The sequence below is a fragment of the Antechinus flavipes genome, chromosome 5 (genome assembly GCF_016432865.1).
Source record: "Antechinus flavipes isolate AdamAnt ecotype Samford, QLD, Australia chromosome 5, AdamAnt_v2, whole genome shotgun sequence".
Classification (NCBI taxonomy): Eukaryota; Metazoa; Chordata; class Mammalia; order Dasyuromorphia; family Dasyuridae; genus Antechinus; species Antechinus flavipes.
The window spans coordinates 109,540,695-109,556,401 of NC_067402.1; the positions used below are offsets into that span (position 1 = coordinate 109,540,695).

Here is a 15,707-nt window from a genome sequence, read left to right on the forward strand (position 1 = left end):
TGACCTAAAAAGTTACAAATGGAGGAAGGTTGCACAGGATACTCCTTCTATTTCAGTCCTGATGCCGCCATGTCTAACACCTAGAGAACTCACAATATTCTTATGAGATGCCAAATTGAATTTGCATCTCTTTATCTTTGCTCAGGTTGCTGACCAGCTGATACATGGAGAGAATTAGGTAGGATAAAATACAATATTTGGGGTGGGCTCCCTCTTCCTCATACTATCAGAATTGCTGAAAGCAAATGTGTAAAGAGAAAAAAACAGGTTCTTTTACATAATGGCTGATTAGGAATACAATCAATGGCTATATAGAAACATGCTAGGGTTTGATGACTGGTATTCATCCTTATTGAATTATTGACTCTTTCTGTGGGCATTTTTATTACTAGCAATAATTACAGTGAGTATATTTATTACTAGAAGCAGTAAACTGAGAGGTTGAACACAGTGGCTGAAAGAGAACAAGCCAGTCTGGAGACATGTGTACGGTACAGTGTCCGTGTACCTTCTGGCGGGAGACTCAGCAGATCTGAGTGCAGCTTATTCTGACACATAGAGTCTCATACATGGAGTCAGACCAACAGGATATTACTTATATTCAGTAGTCAAAGAAGAATTTGATATGAATACCATGAAGTTTCAACTAGATGAGTCATTTCTTGAGAGTATTTTCCCCTTCTAAATGATACAAGAGATAAACAAATTTAGCAGTTGGCCTTCTAGAAAGTAGACAAGCTATTTAAAATGAGGGCAGACCAATGTACCGATGGTATCCATATCATCTCTTGTAGTGGAATTTGCCATTGTCTTCTGAACTACTGAACAGCATAGGCTTGGTTTGTTTTACCTAGGATGAACTCAAACTTGGAGGATCTCAAAGTTTGGAGAATCTCCTCAAGCAGACCACTGCAGTAGAGTTGGAATGGGCATGTAGATGATGAGGAAGGGGAAGCAAATTCTGAGAGAAATGACTATGGACTCAGGACTCGGAAATATTTCTTCAAAAGAAGAAAGGATGGAATGGTGGCCAACAGCAGAGGGGATGTTCTTGAATAATGTGTGGCAAAGAAAAAATGGGACTCTGGGTAAGAACTCCAAGTCCCAGAAGTCCTAACATCTTTTCTCTACTAGGGCTGACCATTTACTATAGAACTGGACACCATAAGCTTGTTACTATATTCAGTCTCTCATTACTATGTTTTCTACTTAGCCTACCGATTTCTTCCCCTGGGAACAAATCTATAATTTATGATGGAAGTCAAAAGGAAAACAAGAATCATTTTAAGGTCAAATTTTGTTAGAAGAAAGTTCAAAACAGGAGGATTGCCATGCACTGCTACTTCCTTCCTTTCTCCAATTTTTATGTGATCACATTCCTTTGAATAACCACTTTCATGGAAATTAGCTATACTCTGAGGTAGAAGCCAACAGCTCTCACTGCACATGGCAAGCTTCACATTCACCAACATGGGACTAAAGAAAATGCACCTTAATGTTCTGAAGGAACCTTGTTAATCAGAGGTGTGTGCTCTTTTCAGAAGATGAAGATAGCATTCACAGAGGAAAAGACTGTTTTTTTATAGTCAATGATACTATTGATGAGGAATCTTTCAGGATTCCCTCTCCCTATTTCCCTTCAATTTTGCGTGAATTAAGTCAGGGCCCATTCCCCACCTGTACCCAGACCTTATGAGCAGCACGGGATGTAGGCAGCAGGACTGCCATCTGCCCCATGTTTGATTAAATCGCCTTATCAATCAGGAGCAGATGGTAACCATACTTTGGTCTACCTTAGCCACACACACACACACTCACACACACATAATTTGCATCTCTAAACATGTAAGAAAAAATGCTTTTCCTAAACAGCTTCAAATTGAAGGAAAATAGAAATGTATACAAGTTCTATCCTTCCTCTTTCCAATCACATGGGCAAAGATCTGACCTTCAAAGATATATTGGAACTTGTGCTGCTGGAGACTGGCACTCATGACCTCTTCAATGGCACTTATGTCTTTATTAAGCCGAACCACCAGAGGGTCATAATCCATACTTTCCACATTGGCAACAATGGCATAATTCCCTTGCTTTGCCAGAGGGATGAGATAGTGAAAACAGTGAACTCTGAAAAAAAAGAGAGAGAAAGAGAGAGAGAGAGAGAGAAAACAGGTAAGTTGTTAATGACAGATTTTACTGGAGTAAATAATGTTTTTTTCTGGTCACTTTTAAATAGCCAACCACTTTGAAAAGGGGAAGCTGTAACAAATTTTGTATGGCTTCAAAACAAAACAGCAACAATAAAAATTTCCCCAAACCGATACCCCTTATATTTTGGCCAAAAGCAAAACTTAGTTCTTCACAAACAGGTGAAAAGCTGTGAATGTCATGGCAAAAGGCCCATCACTTCCCTGAGGTAAATTACATGATATTTTTGGGTATCAGCTAGTCCCCAAGTGATTAGTCTTGTAAAAGGGCATTAATATGGTCACAAAGAAGTGTCAAATTCAAAAGGAAAATCCTGTACTATTTTCTAACATAGGCAAGCTGCTGCTGACCTCAACATGACTTTGGCATTAAGGTTTTCTGAAAACACTGTTGATTGCACAGCATGAGGGTTGATTTTCAGAAAGTGCACACTTATGCTACACCAGCCACAGGCAGTTGCTATTGCACCTACTTAAAGACCTCCTGATGGTAAAAGAAAACGCCTGATAAAAGTGACATTCTTGTCATCCCAACTCAAATGGCAAGTTCATATTTTCCCTCTGGGGTTCAAATGGTAGGAAACCTCAACAATTTTTAATCCCTCTGCAATGTCTTTTAATAATTGGGGTGTCATTTGCCTTTCCTCTTCAACCACAGAAAAGGGACCTCCTCGGGATTAAATTTGACCTACAGTTTCTCAGGTAAAATGTCAAATATTTTTCAGCTGGGTCCTCCAACTCATTAGAACCTGTTGGCTTTTGCTAAGGCTTTCTGGTTTGAATTTTAACAATGCTAAAGAATAATGAGGACCACTATTATAAAATTATTTGGAACAAAACTGTTTTTTTTGGCACTTGAAAGTTTTTCTAAATTCTGGTCATGTGTTGCCTATTTATTTGCCTTAATTTAAAAAAAAAAATTATGGTTGCTTTTTGGATAAAGGTAAAAGTCAGGCTGATTTGAGATACTTCACTGGAGCATCCATTCCTGGAGGACAGAGCTTACATGCAGACTAGCTTTCTTATAGTACATTCAGCAAATGAAAGGCACATAGTAAATATTTATTATCATGGCCAGGTGTGCTCTCATTCTCTGTAGATTTCTGTGTCTACTTTATGAGTACTGAATAATATGAAAACAGCAATCCCAAATGCAATTTACTTCTTTTGAATCTCAAAAAAAAAAAAGGTTCATGTTGAATTTTATTTGGCTCTCAGTTCAAACCAAATGATTCCTAATTAATTCACTGAAAAGTCAATGAATCAATTATTAATCAAACACCTACTTATGTGCCGAGAATCGTGCTAGATATACCATTAACTGTGTTTAATTCTTCCTGGGAAACTACCTTTATAATTCAACAAAATAGAACAGTATGTAATAAACAGTGTTGAGTCATGGTTCAAAACCCAAGAAACCTGCATTCAAATCTTAACAGCAATACCAAATGCAATTTACTTCTTTTGAATCTCAAAAAAAAAAAAAAAAAAATTCATGTTGAATTTTATTTGGCTCTCAGTCAAAACAGATGATTTCTAATTAATTCATTGAAAAGTCAATGAATCAATTATTAATCAAATTCTTACTTCTGTGTTGAGAATTGTGCTAGATATGTCATTAAATGTGTTAATTCTTCCCTGGAAACTACCTTTATAATTCAACAAAATAAAGCATTGTGCAATAATGAACGTTGAGTCAGGGTTCAAAATCAAAGAGACCTGCATTCAAACCTTTGCTCTGACATATATGAGTTATATAACCATGGTTCAGTCATGTCTATTCTCTGATTTCAACTTTCTCATCTTTAAAATAGATAATAATAATTGTGAAATTCCCCTCACAAGGCCATTATAAGAAAAATAGTTTGTGAACCTTAAAACACAATATAATTCCAAATTATTAGGATGCCCATGGGTACCTGATTTCACTTCTCTCTAGGCTTTCTTTACTTATCTACAAAATGATGGAGCAGGATTAGAAGAACTCTGACTTCTTAAATTCTAAAGTTTTATTACCAAAAAACATAACTGTCCTCCAATAATTACAGCACCAACTAGGGAAAAAATTAGGTTTTTTAACCTTCAAACTGATACTATCACATATGGCAGATGGTGTTTCTCTGACTTCTTCATCCTGGCACTTTAAATTCTGACCAAAGTTTGATTCTATCTTTGGTGCCATTTTGGAATTCTTATTGGCTTTTTTTGGGTCCCCAGTGCTATCCTGACTCCTTAACACTGTCTTTGATTCTTTAATTCATCTTTGTTTTCCCTCCCACTTAGCATCATAGCTTTAAATTTAAATTGGGCCTTATAGGTCATCTGATTTAACGCTGAGTGAGAAAACTTAAGCATAAAAAGTTGAAGTACCTTCCCAAAATCACATGCTTATATAAGATAGCTGGAACCCAAGTCCTTGGACCTTTCTCCACTGTATCTGGGTTTCAAAGAAATGGTGGTAATGGTGGTAACACTAAATTTAAAATCCTGAGCCAAAGTAGCTATCATTCATGCACCTGGCAGGCTACTAACATATGCTTTCATTTCTTCAGCACTGTAGCATAAAAATGTATTAGAACTTTTATATGTGGCACTAGGCTCTAGGAATGAAATAACACAACACAGTGAAGTCTACTCACTAAATTCTTATGAATAACATTTGCTGAACATAAGTATTTTTATATTTTAAAATCCTCACTTTAATGAATCAACACTGAATATTTTAAATTTTTTGCTTTTCTTAGTACATTGGAAACAATGGTATTTTCACTAACAATAATGAACTATTTCTCATTCCAAGATTCTTTGAAATGCTTTTTTACTTTTACCTTTAAAAAAAAACACATACAGCCCAGTAATATTATTCTGTATTTAGTATCCTTCTTCTAGAATCTTTCTGAATATGATTTTAATAAGCCTTATGAGATCCAGTCATCTATAGTCTATACATCAACAGTGGCTCCTGATAACTATGAAAGGGGACATGAGTGTGCAAAAGTGCTTAGATTGGTGCTTGGTGGAACCTTTAAGGCATCACAGAATCTCAGAGTTGGAAGGGATAGCAGGGACCAGTTCAATTCGTACTCTAACAGATGTCCTCTATCTCCCTGATGAGATTGTCCAGCTTTTGCTAACATACTCTAGAGGCTGACAGATTACTGTCTGTTGGGCTAGCCCCTTCTACTTTGTTATGGCTATCACATAAAAAAAAGTTCTTATTGCATCAAGTCAAAATTTATTTCCATGCAAATTATATTCATTAGATCTGATTCTGTCTTATGGGAATGAATCTAGTACCTTTTTCCATGTGATAGCCCTTCAAACATTGAAAGACAGCTTAAGGGATCCCTGAATTATGTCTCTTATGATTAAGAAAAATCATATAGTACCTAAGGACTTCAAAACATCTTCACTCCTTTCAAAACAATATCAGTGGAGAAAAAACTCAGAATTTGTCAAGAAGACATTTCTTAAAGTTTTTGGAACAAATTGATAATAATAATAATGACCTGACTTTATCTTTCAACTTTACTTTTCAATGCATATTAATATTTTTTATGTCCCACTGACTTACATAGCATTGACATTGTTACCCCCATTTTACAGATTGGGATTGTGGAGCAAAAATAACTTAAATGATATGCCCATTATCACTGACAATTTGCATGGAAACATGGCAAAGGGGAAACAGAAACCAAGCCTTCAAATTCTTGGTCTTCTGCTCTGATGGCTACTAAAGCTTTGGGAAACTTTATGATCTCTTGAAGTTGGGCAGGGAGAACTAAGGGATAGTGACATTGAATGTATTGCCCAGTGACAGGTGAGGAGAGGGAGTAATCTCTTCCCAAATTTTAGAGTTCAAAATATTCTTATGTGGTCACACTTTAATTCCCTCTCCTCAAGCTTTAATGGCCTTTACAGCATCCCCAATAAGTATTAGATGAAATGATGTCTAATGTTATGATTATTATTGTCAAAATGTGCAGAAATGAAGGGAGGGACAGACATAGAGAAGTTAACGACCTACTTCAATGTGTTTAAAATGTCTTTTGGGAATTAGCTAAATGACATAGATAGTTCTGGTTTTAAAAAATATTACACATTTACACAATCAATAACCTGAGTTCTGTGGCTTTTGATAGTAATTAGTTTGGTGTTCTATTTGCTTCGCTCTGCAAATCTGCAATTTGGCACATCAAAAAGTTATTAGGTATTTTTTTTTTCTCAAGAGCTTGTTCCATTTGATCTACTCATAGAAGCACGGAATATATTTAATTGCTATCTTGAAAATTAATAGAAAAAAATTCAAAATCAGTATAAAACAAACCAATAAAACAGGAAATGTCACTGTTTCTGGAAAGCTCAAAAGACAAATCATACTACTGCTGTTACTAATGCTAACAACTCAAATTGCTTAAAATTTTAGGACTTCCACAATATTTTCCTCACAAATTTGTAGATGTAAGCCCATTTTACCAATAGGGAAAATGACACTCAAGGGGTTAAGTGATTATACAATTAGGAAGAGCCAGAAATGGCATGTAAACCTGGAGCTCCAGACTCCAAGTCTGCTGCTTTTACCCCTGTATCACATTAATGGAGAGATTGAAAAAAAAAAAAGTTAATTCAGGAACAATCTGAATTGATTCTTTTGTTTGTTCATCCTTTACCCATCCAGTACTTGAAGGGACTTAACAAGAAGTGAGAACCTAATGTCCTGGGGAACATAAATTAGAAGGCTGTTTCTCCATAGAGCCTCCCTGATTCTACATCTGTCTCTGATTACACTATTTTGCATCCTAAGGAAACAATAAGAAGTCACTCCATCCCAAAAGCTGAAAATACTTGAAGCTACTACTATATCATTGGCTATACCATCTTGAAATACTATAATATCATACTTAAAGATAGACACTCCCTCCCCCCCCAAAAAGAGGGGAGAATAGGGGATAGAGACATTAAGGAAATAAAAGTAGGCCAAGAAGCAGTATGGTGTGAATACTGAGATGACTTAAGAATTAGATCCATAATTCTACCAAACATTCAAAGAACAATAAGCCCCAATGATATATAAACTATTTGAAAAAATAGGGAATGAAGGAATCCTACCAAATTCCTTTTATGACACAGACATTGTACTGATACCTAAACCAGGTAGGTTGAAAACAGAGAAAGAAAATTATAGACCAATCTCCCTAATGAATATTGATGCTAAAATCTTACCACAATCAAGTAGGATTTCTACCAGGAATGCAGGGCTGGTTCAATATTAGGAAAACTATCAATATAATTGGCCATATTAATAATCAAATTAACAAAAACCATATGATCATCTCAATAGATGCAGAAAAAGCATTTGATAAAATCCAACATCCATTCCTATTAAAAACTATTGAGAATATAGGAATAAATGACTTTTCCTTAAAATAATCAGTAGCATCTATTTAAAACCAGCAGTAAGCATCATATGTAATGGGGACAAACTGCAATCATTCCCAATAAGATCAGGAGTGAAACAAGGTTGCCCACTATCATCATTACTATTTAATATTGTATTAGAAATGCTAGCTTTGGCAGTAAGAGTTGAGAACGAGATTAAAGGAATAAGAATAGGCAATGAGGAAATCAAATTATCACTCTTTGCTGATGATATGATGGTATACTTAGAGAACCCCAGAGACTCTACTAAAAAGTTATTAGAAACAATCCACACCTTCAGCAAAGTTGTAGGATACAAAATAAACCCACATAAGTCATCAGCATTCTTATATATCACCAACAAGACCCAACAGTTAGAGTTACAAAGAGAAATTCCATTTAAAGTAACTACTGATTGTATAAAATATTTAGGAGTCTATCTGCCAAGGGAAAATCAGAAACTTTATGAGCAAAACTACAAAACACTTTCCACACAAATTAAGTCTGATCTAACCAACTGGAAAAATATTAAATGCTCTTGGATTGGGTGAGCAAATATAATAAAGATGACAATACTATCTAAACTAATCTATTTATTTAGCACTGTACCAATCAGACTCCCCCAAAACTACTTTGATGAACTAGAAAAAATAACAACAAAGTTCATATGGAAAAACAAAAGGTCAAGAATTTCAAGGGAATTAATGAAAAAAAAAATCAAATGAAGGTGGCCTAGCTGTACCAGATCTAAAATTATATTATAAAGCAGCAGTTACTAAAACCATCTGGTATTGGCTAAGAAATAGACTAGTTGATAAATGGAACAGGTTAGGTTCAAAGGACAAAACAGCCAGTAATTTTAATATCGTGTTTGACAAACCCAAAGACCCCAGTTTTTGGGATAAGAATGCATTATTTGACAAAAATTGCTGGGAAAATTGGAAATTAGTATGGCAGAAACTAGGCATTGACCCACACTTAACACCGTACACCAAGATAAGGTCAAAATGGGTTTATGACCTAGCATAAAGAATGAGATTATAAATAAATTGGAAGAGCATAGGATAATTTACTTCTCAGATCTGTGGAAGAGGGAGGAATTTATGACCAAAGAAGAACTAGAGATCACTACTGACCACAAAATAGAAAATTTTGATTATATCAAATTGAAAAGTTTTTGTACAAACAAAACAAATGCAGAAAAGATTAGAAGGGAAACAATAAACTGGGAAAACATTTTTACAGTCAAAGGTTTTGATAAAGGCCTCATTTCCAAAATATATAGAGAATTGACTCTAATTTATAAAAAAATCAAACCATTCTCCAGTTGATAAATGGTCAAAGGATATGAACAGACAATTTTCAGATGAAGAAATTGAAACTATAGATATACGAAAATATGCTCCAAATCATTATTAATCAGAGAAATGCAAATTAAGACAACTCTGAGACACCACTACATACCTGTCAGATTGGCTAGAGTGACAGGGAAAGATAATGCGGAATGTTGGAGGGGATGTGGGACAGGGATACTGATACATTGTTGGTGGAATTGTGAACACATCCAGCCATTCTGGAAAGCAATTTGGAACTATGCTCAAAAAGTTATCAAACTGTGCATACCCTTTTGATCAAGCTGTGTTTCTACTGGGCTTATATCCCAAAGAGATACTAAAGAAGGGAAAGGGACCTGTATGTGCCAAAATGTTTGTGACAGCCCTAGAAGCTGGAAAATGAATGGATGCCCATCAATTGGAGAATGGTTGAGTAAATTGTGGTATATGAACGTTATGGAATATTATTGTTCTGTAAGGAATGACCAGCGGGATGAATACAGAGAGGACTGGCGAGACTTACATGAACTGATGCTAAGTGAAATGAGCAGAACCAGGAGATCATTATATACCTCAAGAATGATACTGTTTGAGGATGTATTCTGATGGAAGTGGATCTCTTCGATAAAAAGAGCTAATTCAGTTTCAATTGATCAAGGATGGACAGAAGCAGCTACACCCAAAGAAAGAACACTGGGAAATGAATATAAACTGCTTGCATTTTTGTTTTTCTTCCCGGGTTATTTATACCTTCTGAATCCAATTCTCTCTGTGCAACAAGAAAACTGTTCGGTTCTGCACACATATATTGTATCTAGGATATACTGTAACCTATTCAACATGTAAAGGACTGCTTGCCATCTGGGGGAGGGGGTGGAGGGAGGAAGGGGAAAAATTGGAACAGAAGTGAGTTCAAGGGATAATGCTGTAAAAAATTACCCTGACATGGGTTCTGTTAATAAAAAGTCATTAAAGCAAAAACAAACAAACAAACAAACAAATAAATAAATAGATAGATGGATGAACAAATAAATAAAAAAGAATTAGATCTATGTGATTTTAAATGCTACTTTTGACACCTGTTGACTAATGCTAGGTAAGCCAGAACTAGACCTCTCAATGCTCCAGGAAGCTTTTTACAAGCCTGAAGTTCCACAGCAATTGCACATCGATGGAGGTAAAGAGTTTTTCCTTCCTGGGAGTTCCCTAAACTGATGAACTCAACACTGAGATTGAGGATAAAAAACCACTAAGCATGATGAGATATCTAGTGCATTCTCTAAAATGGGAAAATGGACAGACAACAAACAGAAAGGAGGATTGTTGGATGGGCCAAACAATGGACTAGGAAGAGGAAGTGCTTCAGCCTAGTGGAAAAGGCAATGAAATTGGGCACAAAGGACCTGGGTTTGCTCCTTAATATTTCACCTGTGTGGGTTTCTGTCTCTTCATCTGTAAAAGGATGGGGTTGGTCTCAATGATCTCTAAGGACTCCTCAGAGTCTATAACTCTACAATTCTATAATCCTGTGGTCTAGGGATCATAAATATCATTTTTCCTCCATGAAGAAGGCCTAATCTGGCCAATATTCCTGCCTTACTCCTTAGAACTCATAATATTCTATTATCTCTTTGACAATTAATACTGGACAACCTAATAGAATTTCTTGTGTTATTTCAGATCACTGCTTAACTTTGCTCATATTTGAGTTTTCTCTTTCCAAGAATATTGCAAGGGAGAGTCTTCTTATTCTGTACATTACAAATACTGCTTTAGCACAATGTCTTGAATGTATCTAAGTACAATTTGCATCAAGGATGGACAGAAGCAGCTACACCCAAAGAAAGAACACTGGGAAATGAATATAAACTGCTTGCATTCTGTAAAATGTCATTCACTTGCAGTCTGTAAAATGAACATTTTTATTAAAACATCCAAGAGGACTCATAAAATGCTCCTTTAGAAACAAACTAGGGAGAGATGATTCTTCATGCATTGAAATTGGCAAGCCGCACCTCACTTCCAAATGTAGAACCAGCAGGCAGCGGTCAGCCATGTCCTGGAAAGATTTGGCCAGTTCACTGAGAGTCTGCATGATCTGTTCTGATCCTGGAGGGAGATCCATGCTCATGTGGTTATCTTGACCAGGGGAAGACACTGAAAGAAAGGGAAATAATAAAAACATGAACAATTTCACTTGGTGCATACATTAAAAAACAACAACAACAACACAAATCCAAACAGCATCTTGTCTCATATCTCTTTCACTACCTTGACTAGTTTGGCTTCATATGAAAATATGAAGCACTGGGAGTACGGAAAGAAATATCTGTTTTAGCAAATGATTAGACACTGATGCAAATCTGATGGACTCAAATCCAATGAGAGCCATGTGGAGTCAGCCTATCCAGACCTTTATGAGCTCAGGATCCACAGTTGCTACTTTGAATCCCAGAGTGTTTTTCTTTTAATGACAAGACAGAGAATGGTCTATGATGTACTCCATTTCACTTCTATAGGCATTTATTAAGTGATTACTGAAAGCTATTTATGGAGGATTCAAAGACAAAACCAGAGGTGCTTCCTCTGGAAGGGGAAGGACCCAGCATCTGCTGGCAGCCCTACTCTACTATGCTGGCAAATATTCTGTTTAGGTACCAAAACCTAGATTCTGCCAAGGCTAGAGACAGCAATACCTTATAGTCCAGACTACTGGGTTAATTACGTTCTTCCTCAAGAAATAATGGGAAGAAGAAAAAGAGAAAGATGATAGCAAACAATGGGAAAAGCTGAGCCTTGTTCCTAGTAGTTGATGTAAAAGGAGAAACAAGATTTAACAGTGTACATTACTAGCCATTGTTTACCTTTGTATCATCTAGCCAGTTATCCAAATCTATCTACTGGAAGCCAGATGTGTGATACTGCACTCTCTTATTATTCTTTATAATATCAAAACAAGGGAAGATTCTTGGCCTACTAAGACTCTGAAGTCTTTTAACTAAACCTCCTGACTTCTGTGATATTTTCTGGATATGGATGTATTTTCTATACCTGTGGCATGGAGAAGTAAAGCAGCTACACCCAAAGAAAGAACACTGGGAAATGAATATAAACTGCTTGCATTCTGTAAAATGTCATTCACTTGCAGTCTGTAAAATGAACATTTTTATTAAAACATCCAAGAGGACTCATAAAATGCTCCTTTAGAAACAAACTAGGGAGAGATGATTCTTCATGCATTGAAATTGGCAAGCCGCACCTCACTTCCAAATGTAGAACCAGCAGGCAGCGGTCAGCCATGTCCTGGAAAGATTTGGCCAGTTCACTGAGAGTCTGCATGATCTGTTCTGATCCTGGAGGGAGATCCATGCTCATGTGGTTATCTTGACCAGGGGAAGACACTGAAAGAAAGGGAAATAATAAAAACATGAACAATTTCACTTGGTGCATACATTAAAAAACAACAACAACAACACAAATCCAAACAGCATCTTGTCTCATATCTCTTTCACTACCTTGACTAGTTTGGCTTCATATGAAAATATGAAGCACTGGGAGTACGGAAAGAAATATCTGTTTTAGCAAATGATTAGACACTGATGCAAATCTGATGGACTCAAATCCAATGAGAGCCATGTGGAGTCAGCCTATCCAGACCTTTATGAGCTCAGGATCCACAGTTGCTACTTTGAATCCCAGAGTGTTTTTCTTTTAATGACAAGACAGAGAATGGTCTATGATGTACTCCATTTCACTTCTATAGGCATTTATTAAGTGATTACTGAAAGCTATTTATGGAGGATTCAAAGACAAAACCAGAGGTGCTTCCTCTGGAAGGGGAAGGACCCAGCATCTGCTGGCAGCCCTACTCTACTATGCTGGCAAATATTCTGTTTAGGTACCAAAACCTAGATTCTGCCAAGGCTAGAGACAGCAATACCTTATAGTCCAGACTACTGGGTTAATTACGTTCTTCCTCAAGAAATAATGGGAAGAAGAAAAAGAGAAAGATGATAGCAAACAATGGGAAAAGCTGAGCCTTGTTCCTAGTAGTTGATGTAAAAGGAGAAACAAGATTTAACAGTGTACATTACTAGCCATTGTTTACCTTTGTATCATCTAGCCAGTTATCCAAATCTATCTACTGGAAGCCAGATGTGTGATACTGCACTCTCTTATTATTCTTTATAATATCAAAACAAGGGAAGATTCTTGGCCTACTAAGACTCTGAAGTCTTTTAACTAAACCTCCTGACTTCTGTGATATTTTCTGGATATGGATGTATTTTCTATACCTGTGGCATGGAGAAGTAAAGAAGCTATACCTGTATAAACGAAGGGAATTAGGAATAAAACAATGAAATTTTATTTCTGGCTTTAGAATTTCAATGTCAAAAGTATTTTTTAAATTAAAAAAAAAAATTGTTTTCCAAACATTTCCCAAACATCTTGCTAAGAAATTCTAATGCTTCTGTTCCTATTAATAATGACGATGATAAGCAATAATTATAATAATAGCAAAATGAAAACATTTTATGTGGTAAACAAATGATCAAGAAATTGACACAGAGGTATAAGTCTAGAGAAGTAGCAGAGTTCAAACTATAAAAGTAGGATCAAAGTATTTCAGTAGAAAAATTAGCTAGTGATATATTTAATTTGGCTTCAATCTATGATGAAAGCATAGTCTATTGAGAAAAAAAAAAATCAAAAAGCCAAAAAACCACCTGAGCATTAAATCCAGAGCGTGATTGGAAAACTGCTCTCTGAACTCCTTAGGGTTCACTGAAATTTATGAAGTTTTTTTAAAATAGGAGACAGAACTGAGTAAAGAAATTCTGAATTGGGCAAACAGAGACAACCAAAAATAATTAAGTAGCTCCTAAATGTCAAATGGAAATACAGAAAGAAACAGTGCTGGCTTACTAGAATGTGTTCAGGGTGATTGCAGTTAAGATTTACGGCACAAGACACATGCACACATATGCATTTTTTTTTTTTTGTAAACAATGTTTCTGTAAAATGATCCGAAGGATGAATGTGACCTTTATTTACAAAATTCTGTTCCTCTTTCAATATGTTCCTTTTAACATAATATTTTTTTTCAGGTTCAAAGATGATGTAAATGAGTAACCCTAGTAGGAAGGACCTGAATTTTGAGTTGTTTTTTTTTTCCACTACTACCACTGGAATTGGGCTTCATTGAACTCCCAAGTCAATTCAAGTTCTTATCAAGGGCCAAGTACTTACCTTGGCCAAGTACCAAAGATACAAAGATTAAAAAAAAAAGTCCTGCCCTCAAGAAGCTTTCTTCTCCTGAGGATAAACAGCATATGTATAGATAAGTAAATACAAAATAAATAAAAACTAATGCAAAGTAATTTGGGGTGGTGGAAGCACATTGGAAATGGGAGAACCAGGCTAAGTCACTTGTAGGAGGAAGTATGGCCTTCAGGGCCATGAGAGATTCAAGGAAGCAAATGTGAGAAGATAAGACATTCTAGGTAGGTGGGACAACCAGCAAGGTCTGAATAAGAGATATGAAATAGGCCATTTGGTCAGGAAGATAGATAATGGGAGAGAATGGGTGGGCTGGATTCAGGCTGTAAACAGATAAATGAGGATATCCGAAAGACAGGAGCCACAGAACAACAGGAAACAGGAAAGAACTAAAAGCAAGTGACATGATCAGACAGATTAACCTCATGATGACCAATAATGTGCACTTTTGAGTCTACAGATTACATAAAGAAGGAAGTATGTGGCTGTAGGCCAAAAATTTTCTGTGAGCTATCCTAACTAGCTCCAACACTGATTAAGTTTGGAACCTTCCCATCATTAGCTATACTTTGTAAACACACAACATGACTTAGAAAATACACACGGTTACAAAGATAATAATTAATAATATTTATACAGGAATTCTTAATAATAACATTGTTATTTCACACACTATTATTCCATTTCAGAGATGAGGAAACTGATGTTCAAAGTCATATAAAGATACAACATGAAGCATTTTGAAAATGCTCTGTCTAGGAGCTAGGTCTAGAGTTAGGAATGAATGAGATAAGGTGAGATCTTTCAAGACAGTTATGAAAATCGAGTAAGGCTTCATCTATTTCAAAGTTTGAGTAGGCCTGAAGGACTTTAAGCATTAAGTCAAGGGCATACTTAAAGTATCTCCTCCCTGCTATCTTCTTAAAGACAAAAGCCCCTTCCTGCTATCTTCTTAAAGACAAAAGCCCCTTCCTGCTATCTTCTTAAAGACAAAAGCCCCTTCCTGCTATCTTCTTAAAGACATACTTAAAGTCTCCTCCCTGCTATCCTCCCTATTTCAGCCAAATATGGGCAACTATGTACTTGTTGGTCAAGTTCAATTTCTTGGATAATCCCGCTTTTAGAATGTAAGATCCTCAGCCAATAAAGATGAGGGTCAGTGGTGGGAGGGGGAATTTGTGTTAGGGATAAGAGCACTGACCCTGCCCCCTACGGTGCTTCCTCCCTTCCCGTTCTCGAGGACATAAATAAACTTTGCTTTGCTTCTAGAGATCTATCAACTTGTTTTATTAATGGTTTCTGACCCACACAGGAAGAACTGAATTAAAATCTGACCTCAGACACTTACAATGTAACCCTGGACAAGTCACTTAACCCACTCTGTAAAATGAGAATAATAGTGATACCTACCTCTCAGAGATTTTGTGAAGATCAAATAAGATAACTGTAAAGTGCTTTGCACAATGCC

At 36.2% G+C, this 15,707-nt stretch overlaps 1 protein-coding gene across 3 annotated transcripts in view; it reads right to left on the reverse strand.

Annotated features, from left to right (window-relative positions):
• The window catches only part of EXOC4 (exocyst complex component 4), a 931,688-nt gene that overhangs the window by 71,466 nt on the left and 844,515 nt on the right, over positions 1-15,707 (reverse strand). For 2 of the 3 annotated variants that reach the window (XM_052001552.1, XM_052001550.1), the window contains 2 exons: positions 12,219-12,360; positions 1,949-2,127 (listed from right to left, as the gene is read on the reverse strand). In XM_052001552.1, coding sequence (XP_051857512.1) covers positions 1,949-2,127; positions 12,219-12,360 — 321 coding nt within the window. Of the gene's footprint in view, positions 1-1,948; positions 2,128-10,974; positions 11,117-12,218; positions 12,361-15,707 lie in introns of all 3 variants that reach the window. The other variant, XM_052001551.1, reaches the window with a different exon arrangement.